This window comes from Anguilla rostrata, chromosome 2 (genome assembly GCF_018555375.3).
Source record: "Anguilla rostrata isolate EN2019 chromosome 2, ASM1855537v3, whole genome shotgun sequence".
Classification (NCBI taxonomy): Eukaryota; Metazoa; Chordata; class Actinopteri; order Anguilliformes; family Anguillidae; genus Anguilla; species Anguilla rostrata.
The window spans coordinates 70,506,941-70,532,585 of NC_057934.1; the positions used below are offsets into that span (position 1 = coordinate 70,506,941).

Sequence of the window (25,645 nt, forward strand, 5' to 3'; positions counted from 1 at the left end):
CCCAAGTGTATTAGGGTTAGACTCCTCTGTTAAATCCAAGTGTATTAGGGTTAGACTCTGATAAACCCAAGTGTATTAGGGTTAGACTCCTCTGTTAAATCCAAGTGTATTAGGGTTAGACTCCTTTGTTAAATCCAAGTGTATTAGGTATGTAGTTGTTTAATTTTATTAGGTCTCCCCCACAATTTTTAATTTTGGCAAAGGTGTGGGGCTAATTTTTTTAAATTATTATTTTCCCTAATCTTTAGGTGGGGAAAATTTTTTATGGGTCTCACCCTCCTCCCCCGAAAAGCAAGACAACCTTTCCGCCACAGGGTGGAACCTCAAAGGCAAATTCACTTACTTTTATTGTGCTTTTTTTGGGTTTTTTTTCCTTTTAAGGGGGGTTTTTGGAATTGTTCCCCTAGGTTCCCCCCCCCTTTCTTTTTCCTTTCCCCCTCCTTTTTATTTAGTTAGTTCTTTAATGTTTTGTATTATGCTTTGTTGGGTAATTTAGAAGTAAGGTCTGATTCAATAAAAAATGTTTTAATTAATTAATATTTTGATGCTTCTTTTAACCAAATATTTTAATCTTAAAACCGGTATAGGGGGTTGGTTTTGAAACGGGGTTTGGGTTGATTCATCCCAAGTGATGTTAGACTGAAACCTATGGGTTGGGTTGGCCCCTTTAAAACCATGTTTTAATTTCTCTTTTTAAATAATTATTAAAATTGGTCCTAAAAATATTTATTTAGGTTAAGTTAGGTTCTGCCCAAACCGTGTTTGGGTTTAGGTGTGGACATTTTGAAAAACCAAGGGAATTGGGTTGGGAACCCTGGTTTCCCAAGGAAATTAACTTTTTAAAATTAAAATTTATTAGATTGTCCGCAAAATTAGGGTTAGATCTCTGAAAAAACCCAAGTGTATTAGGGTTAGGTTAGCCCTTTCTGTTAAACCCAAGTGTATTATTCACCCCCCCTTGGCACAAACTGGCGGATTCACCTCCTGTAATTTTTTTCCAAGGCATTTACTTTATAAGGGAAAATTTGGTATTAAACCCAAAACAGGAACCCCCCCATGAGATTTAAAAGCTGTTCCTTTGGAGTTTTTGTAACCAAAATAAGACAGACCCGTAATTTTTTTTTTTCTCAGTTTCTCTTCCCCGGTCTTTCTTTTTTAATCACTGTCTTTTTTCGGGGACTCCGTCCTCGTGTTGTTTTTCTTTTTCGTCCTCCTTTCCCGCCTCTTTTGTCTTCCCTCCTCTTTCCTCTTTCTCTTTCTTTCGTCAGTAAAGGGTGTAAATTGTACCATGTACAAGACAGAGAGCAGACTCCTCACCAACAGATGACTCCAGCATCCGTCCATGTGAGAGCACAGCTCGGCCCATGAGGAAACAGCACACTGTGAGAGGGGTCCTTCCCATGGCAATCAAACACATGGCTCTGATTGCCCATCCTCTCCAAACCAGCCGCCTGGCACTGCCACTGCAGTCCCACATTCAGCTGACAGAGGACATTGAGGCTCTCCTGTCCCAGCATGCATCCACACTGTCCCCTCAGTTACCAGGTCTGCAGCTCCACCCCGACCAGAGCAGTTATCAGGGCCCAGCCAGCCGGGACCCAGTGTCCCCCACACACAGCACAGTGGGTTAGCATCTGACCAACACTGAGATAATAAAGACTTAGGGAAGAGGCTAACAGAATAACAGGTACAAAACACACAAACACAAAAACACACACAACACACACAAACACATACACAACACGCACACACACACACACACACGCAAACAGCAAAACACACACACCACACACACAAACACACACACCAGAAAACCAGATATTCCAACACCCCAACAACACTCCGCAAACAGCACCCCGAAATCCAGGGTTGAATTTAAAGTGTTGCTAACTCTTACAAAGCATTGCATGGCTTGGACCCATATTTGCAGGATTTGATTGAACCCCGGTTCCCTGTCGACCCGCGCCCCGCTACTGCTGAACTTTTTTTGGCCTCGCTGCCATTAAAAAAAAGTGGGGGAAGAGCTTTTAGCTGCGCTGCAGTGCCTCTGGAATTCAACCCGCCATATCAGAGGGTGCAGCTACAATTGGTTCTTTTTAAAAACGTATCTTAAGCTTATTTTTTTCTCATGTGCCTTTCCTTAGTATTGGCTTTTATGTTTTTTATTTTTTTTATATTTATTTTTTTTTATTTATTTTTTTTGAAGCACCTGGAATGTACGATGAAGGAGGGAAAGAGCTTTTTATTATTTGGTGTATTTTTCATTGATTGTACACCCCAACACACACACACACACACACAGGCTACACAATTAAACTCACAAGACACTGGGGATCATCAAATCCACAACATTAAATCACAGCACTGGGAGACATACAACCCCACAGATTAAAAAACACTGGGAGATCATACAACCCCATTAAACTCCAGCACTGGGAGATCATACAAACTCCCAGATTAAATCACAGCACTGGGAGATCATACAAAATCCACACAGATTAAACTCACACAGACACTGGGAGATCATACAAACTCCAACAGATTAAACTCACAACACTGGGAGATCATAAAACCCACACAGATTAAACCACAAGACACTGGAGATGCCGCTCTAAAATGCCTGATTTAATCCTGCAGCTAAGGAAGGCTGAGATTTCTCGGTGCTTCCTCTTCCTGGGGGTGTCTATGGTACATATGGTGTCTTCCCCATCAGGGGGGTTATGGGGGACATTCCCCCCTTTTAGTGTACCGCAATTTTCAGATTATATCTGCATCACAATATCCAGCATTACAATGACATGAACATTTCACAGTATAATGAATTAATATCTTGATCTTCTTAAATATAAATGGGAAAATCTGTTTAGGACTATAAAACCCAAGTGTCACTGAAACACACAGTATAAAAGACTCTTACCAGAACACCAGTCCCACATCGTTTCCATGGGAGCAGGGTTATTTTGGAGGGTGCTTTGGGACAGAAGTAAATGAGATTTTTTGCCTAACACTGAATCTCCCTTTCCCAAACCTTCCCTCCCTGGCCAAAAGCATGCCCCCGCACTCTTTGGTCCACAGCCCAGCCCCTGCACACAACCTTGGGCCCGCTGGTCAAAGCAGCATCACACACCGTGCCCCCAGGAGCCCCATGAGATCTCACTCTCCAAGCACAGGTCAGCCCCGCCCACCAGCCTGCCCTTGCTGGAGTTAACAGGAATAAAGAGAGAATCATCTGCAAGACTGGCACCACCGAGACAACAGTAAAAAACAGCTGATGAATAAGGATTTCAAGGCTATTATACATGGAATACGGGTGTGATATGGCCAATCTCACGCCACGAGTGTGAGATGAGCCAACCCCCGATGAATGCACCCGTGATGACCAACCACATTTTAAACTTTCCCACAGACTTAAACTTAAAAATAAAATTCTGATAAGGCAGAAAAAGAGAAATACATCAGAAACACAAAGATTCTGCTGTGATTTAAGTTAATTAGTTCAGTGAAAGGAACAATAAGTAATTTATTCATAAACACCACATTTTAAAATGTAATACTAGTTTTAGTTATGTAATAAATGATTTATGAAACTAATATATCCTCATTTAAATCCAAAGTCCTGTGTTGGATAAGAACATGGAAGAGCTGAGTCCTACCTGAGCAGATCACTCCAGCATTTTCATGATCCAGTTGATTCCCCATCCTTGAAAACACTTCAGTGTGGATTCTGATCCCTGCAAAACACTCCCATCCATATTTCCCAGACCCGGGGCCAAAGTGACCATTTGGTGCTTCTACAGCATCTCCACAGCCCAGCTGTCCCCACACCACCCAGCACTGGCATACCCAGTAAAACACCGTCCCACTCTCCTGATGGTAAACCTCCACTTCTCCCACCCACAGGGGCTGCCCATTCACCACCTCACATCCTCCACCTGCCTGAGAGAGAAGAGAGAGGGGAGATTTTGGGGGATTTTAAACAAACCCCTTTTTCATAAAATAATCACAAAAAAAGGTTTTAAAAAAAAATCCCCTTTTCAGCCCAAAACAAAAAAACAAAACAGAAAAAAAAGAAAAAAACCAAAGCCCCAACAAAAAATGAAACCATTTTAAAAATAAACCCTATCCCCTTTTGTCACCTATTTAATTTTTAATTTAAATTCCCCCCAAACTACACTCAGCCTCCCCATGGCACCACCTATCCTGAAAACCCCCAGGTCCCGTATCCTACTATTGCACTCAAAGTCAATTTAAAAATTGAACTGAAGGAGGCACTGGAACCACCCATCAATCCACAAATGAGAGACAGGGCAAATCCACTCAAGAGGGATGCAGCTATTGCTGCAACACCAAGGACCCGGCCAGGTTTGGGGATGGGAGAAAACGCAACTCCTCAACATAATCAGCAGAATAATTGGCCAAATAAACGATATGTATAATAAAATTTAAATTTTTTAATTTTTTGATTAAATAAAATTTAATCAATAATTAAATTAGTTATAGTTTGTCATTAATGCCCTATTGTAATCACTTATTGTTTATGTAAGGAGATCACTTGCAATTAGCAGTTGGACAACAGGGCTTTTGTTCTTCATTGGGCTGAAGAGCACAAACCAGATTTTATCAGTAGTTATAAAATAATTAAAATTGGATTTCAACAAATTCCCTTTCAAAAAACCCCTTCAACAAAACAATTCCAGGGTGCCAAGGCTCAAAATGGAAAATAATTCAGGTTAAAATAATTGCAGACTTGCATATCTCAAAAATAAGGAATGTCACATCCATCCAAATCTCACCTTTTTCCTATGTACAGATATATAATCCTCTGAATTTTATTACTCAGAGGACATGTTCCTAAACCCTAAAGGAAATCTGCAACCCCAGGCCCAGGGCCCCACACCCTATGTGGGGGATTTTAACCCAGGAAAGGTAAACAGCTTGACTTTAGTCCGGGAAATTGGGAATTTGTCACATTTTGGAGCAACTAATCCATGTCACCAAAAATTTATCCCTTGCAAAAATAATTATGACAGAGTAATTCATAAAAATGGGAAGGCACTGTTGAATCTCTGTCAAAGTCTTGGTCTCTATATAAAAATGGGGTGATTAGAGGGGACTCTTTAGGTAGATATACTGTACATACAGTTCAGCTCTTGGAACAGGGGTAAAACTATGCCATCACGGACCTAAACCCCTCCTCCATAAATGCATTCACTGTCAGACCACAAACACCTTATCAGATCACAGTCAGATCACTGAGCTTAAAGAGAACACAGCAGTCCAACACACATACATAACCTCAATTCTTTCACAAGGCCCAAACAGCACACAATTGGTACAACAAAGAGGCAATTGGCAGTGATTAAATAAAAATTCTAATAGAAATATTTCAAAACACACAGTATCAACCCTCAAAATAAGGTGTAGACCTGGCCATAATTTACTTGAATAATTTTTTTAAGTAGCTAAAAAATCCAAGTTAATAATCACAAATATGAAAAATGATAATAAGAATGTAATGAAAAATGGTTTAAAAATCCCAAAAACCAAGACAATATGAACAAACAATTAAAAATAAAAGACTGGAACACATCAGCACGCAACTAAACGGAAATGAACAGTCAATAAACCAAACATGGAAAAAACTACGGCACACAGTGCTGTACATAAACATCTTATAGATAAACCTGGTTCTTATGTAGTACCACTGTTTATAGATTCTCAATAATGTTTAGCCTGGTTTACCATGGGTGTAAACCCCAAGTTTTTGCTGAGAATTGAAAAGGATATGCCCCCAGCAGTGTCTGCAGGAACACAGGCACACCACTAGGTTGTGCTCTGTCACCTTGGCTTTGTACGCTGTACACCAGTGACACAAGCTCTGCCAGTGAGGCCAGTCACATGACTGAATAAGCAGATGGCAAAATCGGGTGACACCAACGGTCGACCGCACCGGGTATCATCAACCCTAGTGACGCCACTGGTGCTAAAGCCCCTACAGAATGCAGGTGCACACTATGGCCACAAGGTGGAGAAACCCCCTTCACTTTCTCAGACATAAGAACTGTTTTACTGCACTGAAAATAGGAAATGAGAATGCTGTGAGTGAGATGGTATTACAAACCTGAGATTTGACATTTGCAGATATCTCAAGTGGAGTACAGACCCAGATCTATTCAAAATCTAATCAGCCTTACCAGTGTCTACTTTCTACAGAAACTGAGAACTTTAGAAGTAGACTGGAATACCAAGTGTGTTTATTGCAGTTCAGTACTAAGACTTTTCACCTTCTGTTGCATTTCCTGGCTGAATGGTCACTCAGACAAGAACCTCAGTAAACTTCTGTGCATCATAAAACGCTGGCTGTGCAGAGTACAGCTCCTAAAAATACACAGACGAGCAACAGGAGACCATTCTTCCTACCAAGCTCAGTGCATTTCTAAGAACTCATTTATCAGTGAAAAAGGAGATTTATCTGGAATGAATTTTAAGCATTTAATGATATTAAGTACAGCCCTGGGCGTATGTAGATGTACATTATACTGTTTTAATATTTTACATTAGTGACGATGTTGTTATGCACTTACTGTACATTACTTTGAATAAAAGTGTCTTCCAATTAAATGTCATATAATGTAATGTTTTCAGTCAAATGGTATGTTTCCACAATGAGGATTAAACATGAATTCTAATTGTTAGCTTATATATATATTTTTTTATTTGACGTTAGTAGTTCATCTCTACAAAATTCCTGTTTAACAATCACTTTTATACTTTTAGCGTTCATCCTATGGAGTATGTCCTCGTTATATTTCTTGTGCAATTTCAATAATTATTTAATTTGAAATATTTGCATTTTTTAAAATTATAGTAAAATATTGCATGAAAAATGTCACATATTCAATCTTATGTGAGTTTCAAATAAAATAATATTTCCATTTGCAGCCGTAACATCGGTGGAGAATATTATCTGTTCAGAGTGTTTATTTGAAAAGAATTCACAGGAAGTCTGACTCTGGATCAATTTGCTTCAGTCCTGCTTTTGAAGTTGAGGTTTGAGCAGGTGTTACCACGATGGCAACATGTCGTTTTTTATTTTAAAGTTTTTGTAATAAGTTTCATGAGATGAGAGCATTTTAATAAGTGCAATATATTATTAATGTGCTGCCATAAAGGCATCAAATGATCACTGATGAGAGTACGTCACATTTCCGTTGTGCCTTCCGTTATAACGCACTAAAGACGGAAGAGTTCTTATAAAAATACACTAATAAAAAGCAACTTGCAACTACAAAAAGTGAAAATATTAATTAGGCAACTTATGATATAAATTTCACGCAAAATCAGGTATTTCTGGGAACGCCAACTAATACCTGGACTGTTTCATGACTATCAGGTGCCAAATTACATAGACACGGAAACGATAAAAACAATATTTGAAAAATATCTTTATATTCACAATATATTCATATTTACTAAAACACAAACAAGATCAAACAAAAACTTTATCTTGGCTGGATTATTCAAATATCATGTTTTATATACCAGTGAATCAAATAGAAACATTTCCTAAATAATTAATAATAAAATTTGTTTCATGAAAGCTTCATGAATGATGCAGAGAAATATTACTATAGTAAACTCTGGTGTTAGAGACGGCCTGGAGCCCTGCCCTGGCCTGGAGAGCTGCCCTCTGACCCCTTGGCCCTGACCCCAGTCTCTGAGCCCTGACTGGGTGTGGAGAAGCTGGAGAGGAGGATAAAGCTGGTACTCACTGACTGTGTGGAGCAGGAGCAGGGAGGAGAGAGAGAGAAAGAACAGACATCTCTCCATCTTCAGCGCAAACAAACCAAACCTTCCTCAGAGCAGAGTGGATGCTCACACCTTCACCTTTGAGCTCTCAGAGAGACTGAGCCCTGTGCACACACCCGGCCCCCCTGTGAGAGAGAACACTCTTTCCCCCCCACCAATCACACTCACTGCTGCCTTCTAAGAGCACTGCAGGAACACTTCAAACAGCCACAGTGACAAATCAGCGCAAGCCATTTACATTTTCTCCATATATTCCAACTCTGCATCACTGCAGGATGTCAGGACTCCTCCCACCAGAAGACCCCGCCCCTGTGACACACTGCGCTGACAGACACAGAAGAAGAAAGCGGCTCGTTTCTAAAAAGGATGGAGTTCTCAGTGCAGTGTTTGGCTGTGCAGTCTGAAACCCAGTGCAGCCTTGGGCCTTTAGGAAAGACAAAAACCTGGCGAGAGAGAAATGGGGGTGGACCATTGGAAAGAACTGATCATTTAGTCCACCCCCCAGAGAGACACCCATCCGTCACACATCTACCATGTACAGTTGAAACAGCAAATATTTTGATTTTCGTTTGGACTTTTGTAAATTGATCATAACTGTTATTGTGTTGGCTTATTTTCAGATTTTAATGTTTTTGTATGAGGCCTGTTCAGGTGATGATCTTTCAATGTGTAAGAATTTTAAAAAACCAATAAAAGACAAAGTGCAGTATGAAACCCTATGCAGCAAAGCCCTGATGCATTTTGTTTAAAAAATGATAATATTCCTGATACATTTTCATTGTAAATGCAAATTACATTACATTTACATTACAGGCATTTAGCAGACACTCTTATCTAGAGCGACGTACAACAAGTGCATCAGTTCAAGGTGCAGAGGTGCAGAAAAACACACTAGAGTGAAGTAAAGATCGTAGTGCCAGAAGTGACCACAGAGATCAGGACTCCAACCCTGTAGGGTAACCTGTTCAGCAAACAAACACACAATCCTGCCAAGTACAACTAGCACTGAAATCACACTTGCCTAATCAGAATCAGACAAAGCAATCCTATCAATACAAACTAATGCATCGCATTAGTCTAACTAGGTACACTGAGCTAAAGTGAGACGGAGGTGCACAGGGTAGAACTGGGCTTAACGAAGTCCCCGTTCGATTCCGGGTAAGGACCTGCGTTGTACCTGAGCAAGGTACTAACCTGATTAACCGCATGCTTCATATATATCAGCGTATAAATGATACAATGTAAATGCTATGTAAAGTTGTATCTTTTGGATAAGGCGTCCAAACCTGTAATGTAATGTAATGTAAAGTAGAGGCTAGGGAGGGGTGGGGAGAGGTGCAGCCTGAAGAGACAAGTCTTTAGTCTGCGCTTGAAGGTAGTCAGATTCTCTGCTGTTCTGACCGCCACGGGAAGGTCATTCCACCAGCGAGGGGCCAGGACAGACAGCAGACGCGAAAGGGAACGGGAAGTACAGACACGAAGAGGGGGAGGTGCCAAGCGTCCAGAGGTGGCAGAACGGAGAGGTCTGGCTGGTGTGTAGGGTCTGATGATTCTCTGAATGCATCCTGGTGCTGACCCCTTAGCAGCCTGGTATGCAAGCACCAAAGTCTTAAATTTGATGCGAGCCATAACAGGCAGCCAGTGGAGGTCAGTGAGCGGGGGGGCTGACATGGGAATGTCTGGGGAGGTTGTAGACCAGGCGAGCTGCAGCATTCTGGATGAGCTGCAGGGGTCTGATGGCGGATGCTGGCAGACCAGCCCGCAGCGAGTTGCAGTAGTCTAGGCAGGACAGGACCATCGCTTGAACCAGGAGCTGGGTTGAGTAGGTGGTGAGGAAGGGACGGATTCTCCGGATGTTGTACAGGAAGAACCTGCACGTTCGACTCACCGCTGCGATGTTCTGGGAGAGGGGCAGTCTGTTGTCCATCACCACTCCGAGGTTGTTGGCAGTGGGTGATGATGACACCACAGTGTCCCCTAGGGAAATAGAAAAGGAGGTTAGAGGATGGAGCAGGGATGAAGATCATCTCTGTCTTACCTGGGTTCAGCTTAAGATGGTGGTTATCCATCCAGCTCTGGAAGTCCTTCAGGCAAGCAGAGATGCGAGCGGAGACCTGTGTGTCAGAGGGGGGGAAGGAGAGAAAGAGTTGGGTGTCATCGGCATAACAATGATAAGACAGACCATGGGCAGAGATTACAGGACCAAGAGATTAGGTGTACAGAGAGAACAGGAGGGGACCAAGGACTGAGCCCTGGGGAACTCCTGTGGCAAGGGGGCGAGGTGCCGATACTGCACCGGCCCAGGCGACTTGGAAGGAGCGACCGGAGAGGTAGGACTCAATCCAGTCTAGTGCTGTGCCACAGATCCCCACAGCTGCCTGGGAGGACAGGAGGATGGGGTGGTCGACTGTGTCGAAGGCAGCAGAAAGGTCTAGGAGTATCAGGACGGATGAACGGGAGGCTGCTTGTGTGGCGTGAAGCGAGTCACTGACCGAGAGGAGTGCGGTCTCTGTCGAGTGGCCAGGTCTGAAGCCGGACTGGTGGAGGTCTAGGAGGTTGTTCAGCAAGAGAAAAGAGGAGAGTTGTTAGAAGCAGCTCGTTCAATTGTTTTGGATAAAAAGGGGAGAAGAGAAACAGGACGGTAGTTCTGGATGACGGAGGGATCCAGAGTGGGCTTCTTCAGCAGTGGGGTGATGTGGGCCAGCTTGAAGGAAGAGGGGAAACATCCAGAAGACAAGGAGGAGTTCACAAGGGAGGTGACAAACGGGAGGATGTCAGGTGTGATAGTCTGGAGGAGAGAGGAAGGGATAGGGTCAAGAGCACAGGTGGTAGGGCGGTGGGAGAGTAGGAGCTGGGAAACATCAGAGTCAGTGAGGGGAGAGAAAGTGGAGAAACAAGGGGAGGGAACAGAGAGGGGGGAGTGGGGAAGGGTGGCGGTGGACATGAAGGAGCTGCAGATGTCTGCAATCTTCTCATCAAAGAAAACCGCAAAGTCATCTGCAGCGAGGGAGGACTGAGGTGGGGGAGGAGGAGTGCTGAGGTGAGAAGAGAAAATGGAGAACAGTTGATGAGGGTTAGAGGCAGATTTATGAATTTTTGTTTGATAATTCATTTTAGCAGAGGTTACAGCAATAGAAAATGCAGCTAGCAGAGACTGGTAGGCAGACAGGTCAGATTGAGCCATAGATTTCCTCCACTTCCTCTCCGCTGCACGTAGGCTGGCCCGGATGGTTCGGAGGGGGTCAAACATCCACGGACTGGGAGGGGACGAGCATGCCGGCCTGGAGACTAGAGGATAGAGAGAGTCAAGTGCTGAGGAGAGCGAGGAAGACAGAGCGGAGGATGCAGAGTCAGTGGGAAGGTTGGAGAAGGATTCAAGAGGGGGGAGTAAAGCAGTGACACTAGAAGCGAGAGAGGAGGGAGAGAGGGAGCGGAGGTTACGGCGGACCATGACAGTAGGAGTGGATGAAGGGGAGGGAGGGAGGGGAGCAAGAGGGAGGGAGAAGGAAATGAAGTGGTGGTCAGACTGGTGCAGAGGGGTCACCGTGGGATCGGAGGAGGAGCAATCCCTCAGGATGACCAGGTCTAGGAGGTGCATAAAGCAAGTAAAAGACATGAAAATAGGATGTAATAACACAGCGAAAGACTGAATTTTAGTGAAAATATGCATTTTTATTAAAGCTTTAAAAAGAATAATTATGACAATGATGGTCAAACAAAAAAGTAACAAGGTGGGCAATCCAGCAGACTGACAACCTCTTGTTACGTCCCCTGCCTCTGCTGGTCTGGGTAATGCAGGTGGAGGTAATTACCTAACTGCCTAATCGCTTGATTGCCTCCACCTGCCTGTGGCCCAATATAAGCCCAGTAGTATGAGGCAGGGGACAGTTTCTTTTGGGGCTTTTGTGTTTGTGGTTTGGGTAGAGCGTCTTTCTTTGAGATCTTCTTTTCTGTGTGGTTTGATTTGTGGTTTTGGGTTTGTAGTTTTTGTGAAGATCGTTTTGTTTGAACTAACTTCGTTTCGTTTGTGATTAGTTTGTTATTCTAGTCTGGGTTTGTGTTTTTAAATCAGCTTTTTGATTGTGTTTTTGGGTAATTGGACTTATGGCTTTTCGAGCCATGCCGTAACACCTCTACACTAATTTTAACAGGAAAAACAAGGATTTTAGTGTCTGCTAGCGTTACAATAACAGAGAAGGGGGGGGGGGGGGGGGGTTATGGAACCCTAAAAAGTTTTCATTGTGTAACATGGTCATTATTTGTTGATGTAGATTTCGTATTACATTTGATGACAATGCAACGTTACTAAATTACATAGCCTAGCTATTTGCACAGCTAACGCTAGCTACCGGACCATGTCAAGAAAGGCAACATTAGTTCAGGCAAAGTTGCGCACAGTAGCCATCTCTCATATCATGTAATATTGCGTTAGCTAGCTAGCTAGCTAATGTAATTAACACAATCTAATGTCAGCTAACAATTAGAAAAAACGCTAGCTAATGCTACCAACTGGTACCGACCTCGCAAAACGCCTCTCGAATGCAATGCTACCTTGTTGCAACGTTGCAATGTAGCTAACTAAAGGTCAGTTCAGATCAATGATTCGGAACGAGACTGGATGCAACTTGCAAAATTCCAAGACGTCTGATTGTAAACGTTCTAACTGCACTTGGCGATTTGACAAGGTGGGTCTTTTGAGACCCCAGGCAACGGCTTCAGACGCTCTGCAACTAACCAGTTCACACCGCTGCAATTTTCTCTGAAACATTCTAAAACCGTTTAATCTCTTTGCGAATCATTGATCTGAATTGGCCTTAATGTTGCCGTTATTTACACTGCCATCAAGTTCATCAATATATTATAGGCTAATGATCGGAATAAAGCCGTCTTTACACAGAGCATTAACCCGGGGTATAGGTGGTGCAGAGCTGGGACTGATTTCTGTATGAAGATGTCAAGCCGGAGAGAACTAAATAAAAGAATACAGCAGTATGGATAAGCGTTGTTATTTTATTACGCTTCCTCATATGTTCCTTCAGCCTTGCCCTTTATTGGTGAAATCTCCTTTGTTTTTATTTTATTCTTCTTGTTCTGATTGTTAATTTAACACTCAGCTCAGCTTTATTCTCGAACAGCTTAGCTAGCAAAACCAAAAACATCAGGGGTAACATTTTGCAAGGCAGTTGTTTCAAAAATATCACAATCATTCACGAGAAAGACTGTTTATTGTGCATGAAATACATAATTGCACGAGCCACATTGAATCCCGCAAATTCTTCTCTGCAGTGTAAAGATGTTCATACTGGGCAAAAGGTGGATAAAGAACGTCAGTGGAAATTGATCATCACTAATTCTACCCCAGGTCTGCTACAGCATTTTAACCCAGCTCGGCAGTGTAAAGACAGCTTAAGTTAGCCTAATGTTAGACAATGAATGAGTATGTACATAACGTTACATTTATAACAACCATTTTTTATTCAGTAAACAGTGTTATAGTTGGCGTGGCCCAGGTGCAAACTGACTGACGTCACACAGGCGACAGTGGTCGGATCCGGTTGGATCTCTGGGAAGTGAGGTGCAAAAACACACCTGCAATTACTGCGTTTCGCCATTGGTACCGCCAAAGAGAACGAAACGGAAATCTTCGAGATTGTGACTTTAACAGTGAAATCTTACCAGAGGGTCTGTCCCAGGTGGAGCAGCAGTGGCAGACTGCGGAGAAGTGCTCTGTTTGGTGGGGGTACTGGGGACAGGCCTCAGGGCTGCAGGGTGGGTGATTTACCTGATGGTTCTGCAGGATGATGGGCCGTTGGGTCCCTGTCCTCCACATCTTCAAATCCCTCATCCTCCACGTGCAGCTCTTCCTCGTGAATAGTCCAAGCTGGTCCCGCAGCACTCAGACTGAGAACGCGGCCACTCCCCCCGTTCAGCTCTCCTGCAGCGCACTGACGCACAGCACGCGCATTATTCCGTTCACCGCACTGTTCATCATACCGCTGCATCTTTCCAATGATTAACATAAGCATTGTACCGACGGACGTTACCAATTCAGCTGATTTAATCAATTAATCAGCTTTTAATGTACACTATTCTCTATTACTCACTCAGAGGAGGTCTCAGATACTTGACAGATAACAATCTGTGTGCTTCGTCACAATGCTTAATGGATGAGCTACAATAGCTTTTATATTTACACCCAAAAATCCTACATATGGAAAAATAAATATTTATAGCCACTTAGCAGACATTCTAAATACATCACATTGCGTCACATTTTTCTTTAAAATAATGGTGGCTAACATTTCAGCTAATAACCGTTCCATCTGAGTTATTGTCAAGGACAACTTAAATTCAACAAGCTAACTTGAGCAGTAGGCATTTTATCCTCATTATCCTTCTTCACCACGACAGCAAACGTGAACGTTCACCACAAAGAAATATTTGCTGAAATACTTACGGATCAGTGGACATCAATTACTTGTATCGTTGCAAAATACATAATGAAAAAATTTTGACACTAGCTTCACGGAGCGGTACTCACAGCCTTCCTGGAAGTCTTGTTCAACTTTACCGCCGTCGAACAGTAATGACGTCATTGGGCAACGAAAAGCTGAGCACCGATTGGCCAGGCCAGTGAAAGGAAAATGAAGAAAAGGCTGCAGACTACACGTTTCCGAAGAAGTTCAGTGCAGTTATTTGACATAAAGCACTAACTGTTTAATACTTCATCACAACTACAGTCCTTTCTAAAACGATAGTGCTTTTAAGAAAATAGGCCCTACGTAAATGTTGACCATATAGTTTAAAACTACGGTGAGGATCTGTTGAGCTCGTGCCGAGAGCCTCCAAAAGTCTGTCTATGGTTTTCGGCCTTGGTAACAAATGCAGTCTTGTTTCAGAACACATCATGCTACAGTTTGTGTCATAGACATATTGGGATGGCAGGTATGCCATCCCGCCAAGTTACGACTTGGCGGGGGCATGTCCCATACCTATACAGCACAGAGAGTTTGGCACTTTTCAGGGTTTCCCACAGAAATAACCACAACAGCCACAGACACTCAGCCCTTAAAAATATTAAATTCTGTACATTCTGACCCCATTTCAACAGACAGATTTCATAAACAACTTCACATGTCCACACAATAAAGCCCCAAACTAACGGGATTTTGTGTTTACTCCTTCTTCTTCTTCTCATTATTATTTTTCCTTCCGCCTATCCGACTAACAACATGTCTCCCCATTGGACATTTTACCGACACAGGCCAAATCTACACGACCCAATCAATAACTCGTATACACACGCAAAATACCCATACCTTTTTACTCTGAAACATTTCCAGTTTAAACAGCTAGTCTGCCTGTGGCCTAGTGGGCAAGGTCCCAGTTTTGGCAAGTGACTTGAAAGAATTGAGGAAATATTGGGTAGCATTGCTTTGGAATACATCTTATTTCATTTCGGTGAGGCAAGATAGCCTATATTGTTTGTAGTTCCGTAACTTGGCGTCATTTTGATATCAATAGTTTTAATGGCAGGCCTATATTTTGGCAGTCTGAATGAGCTATAGACGGTGTATATCTTGTATGTGTGAGTAACTTGGCATTTTTGTACGTTGAAAACGTGTTTTTTATGAGATATACATAGACGCCGCATTGGCCTTTGGGTCGTACGTCGACTTCGAGTCGTTTTTATATTCAAGGGTTTATGGTTTACGTGGAGTACAAAAAAAAGTTTTATCTCTAGTTACTTAGAATCTCGATAGTTAGGCTATAATCGCTGCTAGACGCTCAAGAGAGGAGTGTGTATCAACGGTTTACATGAACTGAATTACTTACGTGGTGGAAAATAATTAATTGTCATAAGGAATTGCCACAGTTAATTTTTACCTGGCAAGCTGGCTAGAAAGTAATAAATGCATTGCTAGCTAACTTGAGTAGGATTGTAAGCATCAAATAACCTTGATTGTAAGACTAGGTTTGCTTGTTAGCTACCTACCAATGTTTTCTTGCCTGTCGTGTTTTGATTTTGAACGAATTAAACTGAACATAACCACAATCATTTTAACCTGAAAAGCTGGCTAGAAAGTAATTACTGTATTATTAACTTTAGCTGAAACGTTTTTCATTAGAACAAGCTTGATTTCTTGTTATTTGCTTGCTAGCTAACATGAGTAGGATTGCAAGCATCATTTATCATTTATGAAGGCTAGCTTTGCTTCCCACGCGAGCGCGCGATCAAAGCAGAGAAACCACGCGAGCGTCTCTTACCCGCAGCTCCTCTGCAGAGGAGAGAGAAGCTTGTCACTCAAATGCAGATGAATGAGACGTACATGATAACCAGTACAACTTCCGGCTGCTGTGTTTACGTTCGGATACTCTACGATACTAGAGGGGGTTGAAGTCCCTCTGCAAGCTCCTCAGTGTCACAGTTAAAGGTCAGGTTAGGTCATGTGGGCCTATCAGAGTCATGCTGATTTCTCTCAGAAAGTACACCTAAGGCAACATACTCCGTGTGTAAATTATATTTCAGTTAATATTATTTTATACGTATTTAGGAGTTAAAATACAGTTACAGCATCCACTTTGGGGGTTCCACGTATAAGTTTCAGATATTTTGTTTCGACACAATATCTTTAAACAGTGTTTAGGAGAGGGAGCTTGTTGGTATCTGGGGGCCATTTTGTGGTTGATTATGAGACTTGTTGACCTCAAAATGCAACTAAACTCAAACTGTGATTATTGGCCTCTTCTTTGCCTCCCTCATCATCTTCCTCACTGTGTGGGGGTACCACATGTTTCCCACCTTTTTTGAGAGGAAGGTTGCTGACATCTGCAATTCTTTCAAGATGGAGTTCTCAAACACATTAGGCAATCCTCTCCCCAGACAACCCTCCCCGTCTCCCCACTCCCCCCAATCACACAGACGAGAGAAACAGCAGGAGGACTCGGTGACTCAAGCATGATGTCAGAGGAAAGGGAATATTCACACTGCATTTTGCTCCAGAGCTGAACCTCTCCGCGGTCAAACACCTATCATCTGGAGGCCTGGATGGGTGACCTCTCTCTTCTGAACCATGTATTAAATTAATATACACGGACAATCTATTTTACCATAGTTTAATACCGCAGGCAATAATCTGCCCAAACACTGATTATTTGCTTTGACAGATTCCCCATTAGCTCCCTATTGCCATTTAGCTCATCTTTAACTATTGATAGCAAGCTAGTCAGTGGAGGACGGGCTCTTCCTCTGTGGACTGGTTCCACCTATGATGTTTTCACACTGGGAATCTTCTTATAATCATTGTTTCAGTCTTTTTTTTTTTTTACCCCACTTGCTCTTAGTTTTGGCTGACAGTGAAACATGACCTCTGCTGACCTCATCTGGACACAGGTATGTACTGCATCAGCCAAGACAGGGCAGCCGACAGCAGGACATATCATACAGACATAGAGACTTAAACATTAAAACCAGGAGAGGCGAGTTTAAGGTTATTCATCCGTGCAGTTTATTTATTTAATAAGTGGCCTCTCATTGCTCTCCTACATTCTGTTCTGTCTTGTAGGAGGGTATAGATAAATGACAAAAGCCACACATTAACACAGATAGTGGTGGTATGGTCATTGGCCACAGGTGTCTCTCTCACCTGGAGGTCCAGGTACCACAAACACCAACTCATCCCCTACATCTGAGTGATTACACACCTTTAATTCCCCCCCACGCTAATTCCCCAGGTTTTCACTGCAAAAGAGAACTCACTTAACTGTCTGATTAAATAAAGATTATTACATTTTTAAAAGGGATAAGATGAGAACATCTGTATTACGGCATTGGGGCAATAGAGTGTGGAGTGAAATTGGGACGGTTGGGGCAATATCCCTGTGACTGGGAGATGCAGACAGGACGTGTTGGTGTTGTTAAGGTTTTGCATATTTTCACCACTAGGTGTCAGTAAAAATCCCAGTACAGTGAACACGTGGAAATGCCGGCCTTTGGTACAAAACCAGGCTTCCGTTGGCAAGCTCAGTATTAAAGCAGGTCAAGAGAATTTGTCCCATTAAATGCTGCAAATAATGATCAGAATAAACAAGAGTAGCGCTGTCTTCTAGCTTTATTGGGCTGGAACGGCAGGAGTAGCGAGTCGAACCGGGCGAGCGCGCGTCGAATGTTGAGCACGGAATTGAATATAAACTGCCAGAGATGCCGGAGTGTTTACTGAGAATTAATTGAGGGGAACGACTATAAAATAAAAGGGGGAAAGTACGATCTGTGAGGATAAAGAGATATGCCGAGAGGGATGGGACGGGGAAGGATTCTTAGAACGGTAATTAATTAAATTTTGGTTTATTTTTAAGAAACTTAGTTTTCCCCGGTGGTCTCCCACCCAAAGCTCACACTTGTGTAGCTTCAGCCATTCAGCAGGAACAGGGTGCAGGGTGGTATGGCTGCTGTTCTGTTTCTCTTCCTCTATTTCAGTGTCATAAATCTGCAAACAATCTAAACTGTGTACTATACCTATCCCTGCATATTTTCAAATGAATGAACAAATACATTAATGTAGAATAGAAAAAAAATGAAATGAGAGAGCTAAGTTCAATCAGTCTTTCAGCTTTATTTAAAATTATCTTATTGACACACAGCTGTTAAAAATACTGGTATTGCTTCATAAGGCTAAGAAATACACGTTGAGTATTTTAGCTAAATATATTTCATTTTTATAAAATCTTGTCTATGAAAAGCAGTATAATTCTACAAGATCTAGCATAAAAATATATATATATATATAAAAGTAGTTAACTAATTTGAGAAGTAATGAAAGCAGTATGAAATAAGTAGTACTGAAATAGTTTTGAATAGTAACAAAGCAGCCAGTGGAGACTTACTGCCTTGTTCATCTTCTGCTCAGATGGAAAGATGAACAAACTCATCAGCTATGTGCAATAAAAGCATGTTTAAAAATGTGATCTTGCAAATGAGCATGTTGGGATGCTGGATAAGTGCTGTCTGGCTACCCTTCCATGTGTCAATCAGAGAGCCAACATGGACAGCTCTGACCTGCACATGATGAACACAGCAGCCAAAACTGAAAGGGTTTGATGTAAATACAAACAAATCTAAAGCAAAAGCTTACACAGGCTAAAGCACAGTTTTCATTTTTACATTCCAAAACTTTTGATACATTAATTTCATATTAAAGTGGCCAGTACTGGCTTGATGTAGTTTGAGCTGTACATCATCATCTTGGTCAGAAAAAGTAACTGTCTCATTGTGTCAGTGAATGCAAGCTATTGTTCTTAATGTATACAAGTACCAGGATTTCCAGTGTCCTAATTTATGAATGAGCTAAGGAGTCCACAGTAAATAATTTTGGGTGAATTATAAATTCATGAACAACTGATCTAGTGGGATATGGTTTTATGACATTAAAACATTTGCTTCAGACATGTAGGATAAAGGAGTCCATGTAAGTTATTCTATCCAAACTTGCGGGTGGACACTTCCAAAGTTAAAACTGTCAATCTCACAGTGCTTCTCCTCTTTCAGGAGGCTACTCCCCCACGTCATCATAGTCCATCCCACTGGGAGCTGGAGGGGTTTCAGCCAGAACACTCTCCCCTACAGGGACAGATCAGGAGACAGACAGACACAGTAAGGGAAAGGCTAATTTTCACCAAATACCCGCTGTGATCTCATAATTCTATACTGAAAGAAAAAGTCTCATTCAAAATATTTTCATAGGCTCATGTCTACACTAAAATGTCTACTCTCAGAAACCAGTTTACAGGTGGAATGGAATGTGCATATTCTCATAATTGCCCATGAAGCAATCTGGAAAAATGTCTTCCAAGAACCGGTATATGAAGTATAATGGGATGGATTGATGAATTTTTATTAAACCATAAAAACTGCATAAAAGTGATTCACTTAGTACAGACTCACCCACTTGGATCCAGTCCAGTTACGGCATCATCATAATTCTCCTCTGTGTCTGTCACATGATCCCCTGTAACCAACCACACAGACAGGAAGTAGCCCATGGCAGTGATTTTCAAAAATTACACAGACAGGAAGTACAAATGGCATAGACAGAAAGTAACAATTTTCAACACAGGATAGTGTCTTAATCTATAAAATTTTATAAATAGACTAATAAACATCACAATCTAAAATATAAATATTACACTAATAATGAATAAATCACATGACTGCAGCCAGAGACACAGAAAAGCACCTGAGCAGAACACAGTAAATTCAGTGACAGACATTGTGTTTCACTCCAACATTCTGTCTGTAAAGAGAAACTCAACCTGGAAAAGCATCTGGGCCCAGCTGCATGGTGATGACATCATCATAGTGCTCTGGTGCATCTCCCTCCACCAGCTCCCCTTAAACAGACAAAGCAGCAGTGCTGGTTAAACTCGGCACACTGGTTATAGTGCTCATGATGGCTATATTGGTTTTGGTGGTTATATTTGTTACAGTAATTATTGGGGCAACAACTTTAAAGGTCATTTCCATGTCTAAGTCTGGACAACAAAACAAGTCAACTGCAAGAACTGTTCTATGTAATGAAATTATTCCAGCAATGCGGAGATTTCTCCTCCAAATCTCTACAAGCTCTTTAGCACAAACAACTAAGTACAGCATATAACAATGAATGCAATTAAATGTATTCATGAGGATACTAAAAAAATATTGAATCATCCCACCAACCAATCAGAACACTCACCTGCCACACTGTCTGGATGCTTATCCGCTGGGATGACATCATCATAGTTCTCCGGTTTTCCTCCATCACCAGATCCCTGAAAGCAAGGAGACTTCTGGGAACTTCTGGCTGAATCTCAGGACTGTCACACAGCAGGACACCACCACCTACACCCACTGAGAGCTCCACAGAGCTCCGCCCCTACCTGAGAGGGAGTGTCCCTCGCTGTCCCCCACGCCTTCACCCAGAGGGCGGATCCTCTGATAGGCCACTCCTGTGAACAGGAGAGAGGGTGTGTCCCGACCCCGCCCACACCACACATGCTCTGAGGAGGTCTTCCACAGAGTGTTTAAGACTTTACAGTGAAGCACGAGGAGGACAGATCAGATTCACTCACCCCACCGGGGCGCTGTAGGTTCCCCTCTAGCTAGTTTGTACTCAATTCCTCGTAGACAGCTTCATGCAGAGGGGCGTGGTCCCGTTGAGACAGGGCTGTGTGAGCAGAGACAGAGAATCACAGAGTCAAAGTCTCCTGCATATCTCTCTCTGCATGTGAGCAGCAGAGGTACAGCACACAGCTACTGTCACACACCAGCCACCTGACAGAGACCAAGGCCCTGTTGGACCGCTGATCTGAGATCAGTCTAACCTTTTATCACATAAGGGATAACTTATCTGGGCAGACTGCAGGAATGTGATCGACCACAGGGGGCGCTGGTAAAAAAAGACAAGGTCAGCATGCCAACCAAATCCCTCCCTCGAGATCACTGCAGCCAATCACGCGTCACCCGACAGTCTCCTTGCTTTCAGGGCAGCTGGTGATGGAGGACTCGGCCCCACACTGCGGGCCCACCCACACGCACTGGCGCAGGGTCTTAACTGGGCGAGCCTCCCATCAGCCCCCATTCAGAGCTGGGCGTGGTTAACCCACTGAGCTGATCACTGGAGAGGCTTCTTCAGTCACACTCGGCGTGTGATGGCGGTTCACCCAGCCCCGTCCGCCCCTACCTCTCCTCAGCCCTCTGTTCTGGAGTAGCAGAATACCCAGCACCACCAGAAGCAGGAACAACAGCGCCCCTACCACCAGGAAGGCCACTGTTGGGATAGACCGGCTGGGCGGAGCCTCCTTTAATCGGGACACTGGCCGTTTGGACACAACTGAAAAACGGGGAAGGCAAGGGGTTGGGCATCAGCAGAGAACATGGCACATTGCCTATACTCTACTTACACCGACCACTCAGCTGTGTTTCCACTTATAGTACTGTACTTATACAGCCAGCCATCCAGCGACCTATTAAAGAGCAACTGCATGAAGCAAACTGAGTCATTCCACAAGATACCCACTACAACATAAAAAGGTGGCCTGAGAGCAAGTGCATGGTTAACTTTCCAGCGAGTAAACTTTAGCTAAGCCTGTGCTATCTGTACTAAAACGTGGGTGTTCTCTCTTCTCTGTTCAAGAACACTGTCTATTTAAATTAAGCAAACTGCTAGCTTGGTACCAGTATTCAGCAAGCAGAGAGCCACACCACATTTAACGTTTGATAGAATTCTATAGGATTACATTCTGTCTTAATGCATTAATGCAGAGGTACTGTTGCCAACAGGCAAAAACTGCAAGCAGTTGTTGTTAACACTCAAATACTGAGTGTTACTTAGCAACCTACCCAGGCAAACAGCCACCACCATTTATATGGTAGAAATGCAAAACAGAGCATTCATGGAAAAGCTAGTCCCATCAGCTGAGATTAGTTGTGAGGTCCTCTTTTCACTGTATAAATGACTCCTGGGGCAGCTTTACCTGGCTTTGGTATTGTAGTCATTGCAGGAGTACCTAAAACAATAAAATAATGAATAAATTAAAATGCATTGTTTTATTTATTGGGCATGAGAAAGGGCTTGTGTGATTCATTCAGTTGTTCCACTTCCTTTTCCTGCCCACTGTTATTGGCTGTGACCCTGATGATGTCACATCCTCTCTGCTCATTCCACTTCTGTAAGCTGCGCTGGATACGAGCTTCTGATAAATGTAAATGTAGTTCTAAAGCATCATGTTTTTTACTTGCATTATTAGTGAGCGCATGAATAAAGTAATCATTGAGCTGTAATGCAGGGTGGATCTTTAAGCTGCTCCTGGGGTTTAGTGTCAGGAGGTCTGCCTGAGTTTCCATTCTGTTCCTGTTTCTCCTTATTTATTTTTATTTATTTTTTATCTGTTTATTTTTTATTTTTTCGTATGTATGCTTTTGTGTGTCTGTGTGTGTGAGGGCATGGGGTGTGCCTTGGTTTTCAGGTTCCTGGTTCCCGCCCACGCTCCGCCCCCAGTCCTGCCTGTCTGCCTCATTATTCCATCAAGCCTCACCACATTATGCAATCAAGCCTTGGCCGCCGTCTCCACCTGCAACTCATCTTCCACTCTGTTCAGTTTCCGTTGCTATATATTTCTGTTAGCCCCATTAGCCTGTGCCAGATCGTTCCTGTTTTTCTCGGTTGCCGTTCGAGCCTTCAATTCTGTATCTCTGTATTTCCCGGTTTTCAAATTTTGCCTGTTTATCCGACTACGAATTTAGCCTGCCTGCTCTGTTGTTTAGCTTCTGGTTTTCGACTCTTGCCTGTTCCCTTGACCTGGTCTCTGCTCCTGTTCTGTACCTTTGCCCGATTGGATTTTGGAGTTTTTGGATTTTCGACCTACGCCTGTATAGTGATTACGAGACCGTTGCTGTTTCTGTTACCCTGTTTGTGAAAATAAATCGCCAAGTTTTTTACCGGATTTTAGGTCTGCTTCTGAGTCCTACCCCTGACCCTGACATTTAGGGTGTGTGTTTCTGTCAGGGCTCCAGTGATTAATCTTCTCAGAAGCTGGCAGTCAGCCTGAGGTGATCTGGAGTCGCAGGCTCACCTGTGCAGGTGACCCCAACCTGGTTCTGGTGTGGGCAGCAGCTGTGCTGGTGCACAGAATGTGGGCAGTCCCACAGGTGCATCTCAGTGCCCCTGCAGTTCCCCCTCAGTCAGCCAGAGGGTGCCGTTCCCCGTCCCAAATGTAGCATTACCATGAGCCTTTCCTGCTGTCCCACAGCCCAGCTGTCTGCACACCACCTGGACGTCCATCATGTCCCAGGAGTCTCCACACACTGTCCGCCAGGAGCCCCCGCGGAACACCTCCAGCCTCCCAGAGCACCCGCCTTCACCCCCCACCAGCCGGAGGGGCCAGTGACCTAGAGCAGGAGACACAGATGAGCTGAGCAGCCTCATTACCTTTACCATCTCCTACAGACACATCTCCACTAACACTATGACTGACCTCATTACGTTTAGCATCTCCTACAGACACATCTCCACTAACACTATGACTGACCTCATTATGTTTAGCATCTCCTACAGACACATCTCCACTAACACTATGACTGACCTCATTACGTTTAGCATCTCCTACAGACACATCTCCATTAACACTATGACTGACCTCATTATGTTTAGCACCTCCCACAGACACATCTGCCCTAATATTATGGCAGACCTGACGTAATGCTTTCTGCTTTGCCAAAGCAGAGTGGATTTGTGGCTGTGGATGCAGCCTGCTCAACATTTGCGTTACGTTCAGTAGACACTCTTATTCAGAGCGGCTTACCACAGGATTCAACCAAAAAAACGTACTTGTGCAAGCTCCCTGATTTGCTGCTGAGGAACATGACAATTTGCTTCGTGGAACTTCATCATCCTCTTCCCCTTTGATGTGAAGAGAAAAAAATAAATAAATGAACTACAAATTTTGAAAAATTTTAAAACACGAAGACAGAAACAGGTTCATTCCATATCAGAAACAAACTGCACTACTTAGAGCTTCAAAAAATCTCATTCATGGGGTTACACTAAAAACCTTTTAAAAAATCACAATCCATAGTTTTACCAATTTAATGTTGCAAAAACTAATAAGCGGACTTACATATTTACCAGTTTAGAGCAAATTAGCTTCATTAATGATTTCATATCGTCCTCCCCATCTGCATGTATGAGTCAGTTCTAATTCTATTGTTTCTAAAAGTACCAGGGCCGGCCCTAGGGGTTCAGTGGCCCTAAGCAAATCTTTCTGAGCGGGACGGGGGGGGAGCTGTTGGATTTCGTCGAGCGGGGGAGTTTTATGCTGCTGTTACCAATAGGAGTGATACTGGGTTTGCAGTCATGAGGTTTATTATACTGGTCCTAACAGGAGTATAAAGTCTGCAGTAGAGTGAGGTTTACCTGTGCAGGTAAGTGAAGCCACGCTGGTTTGCCCGCAGGTATTCTCACCCCAAGGCTTTGATGGGCACTGCCACAGAGTGGAGTCATGTCGGCGACATCTGAATTGATCCAGCCAGTTTGGAGCTGATTCCAGTCTTGACTGTGTTTTAGACACAAATCCGCTCTTCCCACAGTTCAGCTCCTGACATATGAGAGTAGCTGTGTCTGTAGTCATTTGATTGAAGCACACGTTGCCCCAGGTGCCATTGTAGAAAACTTCCAAATTCCCAGAACAGCCCTCGGCCAGTCTCATCTCCTTGAATTCTACAACAACAATGTTAGAAATCTGGTTTAAAAATAAACATAACCTTAAAATCTTGTCCCAGAAATTACAGAGGATAGAAAGGTAAATGTATCAGATGCAGGTATAAGTCAGGATGTGTGTTCTGTTAGCCACTGCTCTCCTGAGATAAATCTCATCACTTTGAACACCTGAAATTCCTCACCAATCAGGTATCATGTATTCACACCAAATTAGTGTCAGTGCAAAAGCAGGAACTTTAGATGTTCCAATGAGTTCCAAACCTGAACACACGACCCCACGTCCTTCTTGTGTCCACAGTCAGTTTGTCCCCATCCGGCTGTGGGACAGTCCCACAGGGACGTCTCGTTCCCCACACAGCCCACCTCATCCAGCCAGATGGGTCCATTTCCTGGCCCAAAGAAGGAGGGTAGCAGGGCACTGAGGGCCGTCCCACACTGGAGCTGCCTGCACACCACCTGAGCATCCTCCAGGTCCCAGGAGTCATCACAACTGTCCCCAGAGCCCTGTGGAAACCTCCACCGTCCACAGTCCCCCTCCCCCACCAGCCTGAGAGTCCTGTGATCTGAGAGAGAGAGAGGGAGAA

The 25,645-nt window shown here is 43.3% G+C and overlaps 3 protein-coding genes and 1 long non-coding RNA gene across 39 annotated transcripts in view; 1 reads left to right on the forward strand and 3 right to left on the reverse strand.

The window, feature by feature from the left end:
- LOC135249291 (deleted in malignant brain tumors 1 protein-like) overlaps nucleotides 1–25,645 on the reverse strand; it is an 82,274-nt gene that overhangs the window by 7,574 nt on the left and 49,055 nt on the right. Inside the window, exon 15 of one of the 20 annotated variants that reach the window (XM_064324791.1) lies at nucleotides 22,321–22,353. The exons of the other annotated variants lie outside the window; for them this stretch is intronic. Coding sequence (XP_064180861.1) covers nucleotides 22,321–22,353 — 33 coding nt within the window. The remainder of the gene's footprint in view (nucleotides 1–22,320; nucleotides 22,354–25,645) is intronic. 20 annotated transcript variants of the gene reach the window in all.
- LOC135249320 (uncharacterized) lies at nucleotides 9,101–16,244 on the reverse strand. 17 transcript variants are annotated; one of them, XM_064324853.1, is made up of 5 exons: nucleotides 16,078–16,244; nucleotides 14,267–14,419; nucleotides 13,592–13,754; nucleotides 9,848–9,923; nucleotides 9,101–9,786 (listed from the first exon to the last, which is right to left on the reverse strand). In XM_064324853.1, exons 3-5 carry the CDS (start codon nucleotides 13,652–13,654, stop codon nucleotides 9,458–9,460), a joined length of 468 nt encoding a protein of 155 aa, XP_064180923.1. In that variant the 5' UTR covers nucleotides 13,655–13,754; nucleotides 14,267–14,419; nucleotides 16,078–16,244; the 3' UTR covers nucleotides 9,101–9,457. The 17 variants fall into 17 exon arrangements, 5 of the variants coding, with proteins under 5 accessions (XP_064180923.1, XP_064180920.1, XP_064180922.1 ...); XM_064324850.1 differs by adding an exon at nucleotides 10,302–10,357 and having other exon boundaries at nucleotides 9,101–9,923; nucleotides 13,486–13,754; nucleotides 16,078–16,240; XM_064324852.1 differs by adding an exon at nucleotides 10,302–10,357 and having other exon boundaries at nucleotides 13,592–14,419; nucleotides 16,078–16,237.
- LOC135249361 (uncharacterized) lies at nucleotides 14,426–24,433 on the forward strand. Its single transcript, XR_010328662.1, has 3 exons — nucleotides 14,426–14,684; nucleotides 17,155–17,203; nucleotides 23,596–24,433. It is a non-coding gene; the product is annotated as an uncharacterized LOC135249361 (long non-coding RNA).
- On the reverse strand, nucleotides 18,440–22,208 carry LOC135249547 (uncharacterized). Its single transcript, XM_064325157.1, has 8 exons — nucleotides 22,187–22,208; nucleotides 21,528–21,677; nucleotides 20,958–21,011; nucleotides 20,725–20,793; nucleotides 20,541–20,654; nucleotides 20,119–20,196; nucleotides 19,755–19,814; nucleotides 18,440–19,426 (listed from the first exon to the last, which is right to left on the reverse strand). The coding sequence occupies exons 1-8, from the start codon at nucleotides 22,206–22,208 to the stop codon at nucleotides 19,359–19,361; spliced, it is 615 nt and encodes a 204-aa protein (XP_064181227.1). The 3' UTR covers nucleotides 18,440–19,358.

What these genes read in the sequence shown, in the direction of transcription:
- LOC135249320 (XM_064324848.1), bottom strand. Translation starts at nt 13,835, where the DNA reads ATGCTTATGTTAATCATTGGAAAGATGCAGCGGTATGATGAACAGTGC. An exon ending in TCATCCTGCAGAACCATCAG is followed by an intron (nt 10,358 to 13,591) that starts GTAAATCACCCA and finishes ACAACCTCCTAG; the next exon opens with ACCTCCACCAGTCCGGCTTC. An exon ending in CAGAGACCGCACTCCTCTCG is followed by an intron (nt 9,924 to 10,301) that starts GTCAGTGACTCG and finishes TCTGACACACAG; the next exon opens with GTCTCCGCTCGCATCTCTGC.
- LOC135249547 (XM_064325157.1), bottom strand. Translation starts at nt 22,208, where the DNA reads ATGGTGGTGGCTGTTTGCCTGG. An exon ending in AGCTGTCTACGAGGAATTGA is followed by an intron (nt 20,794 to 20,957) that starts GTACAAACTAGC and finishes TCCTGTTCACAG; the next exon opens with GAGTGGCCTATCAGAGGATC. An exon ending in GCATCCAGACAGTGTGGCAG is followed by an intron (nt 20,197 to 20,540) that starts GTGAGTGTTCTG and finishes TGTCTGTTTAAG; the next exon opens with GGGAGCTGGTGGAGGGAGAT.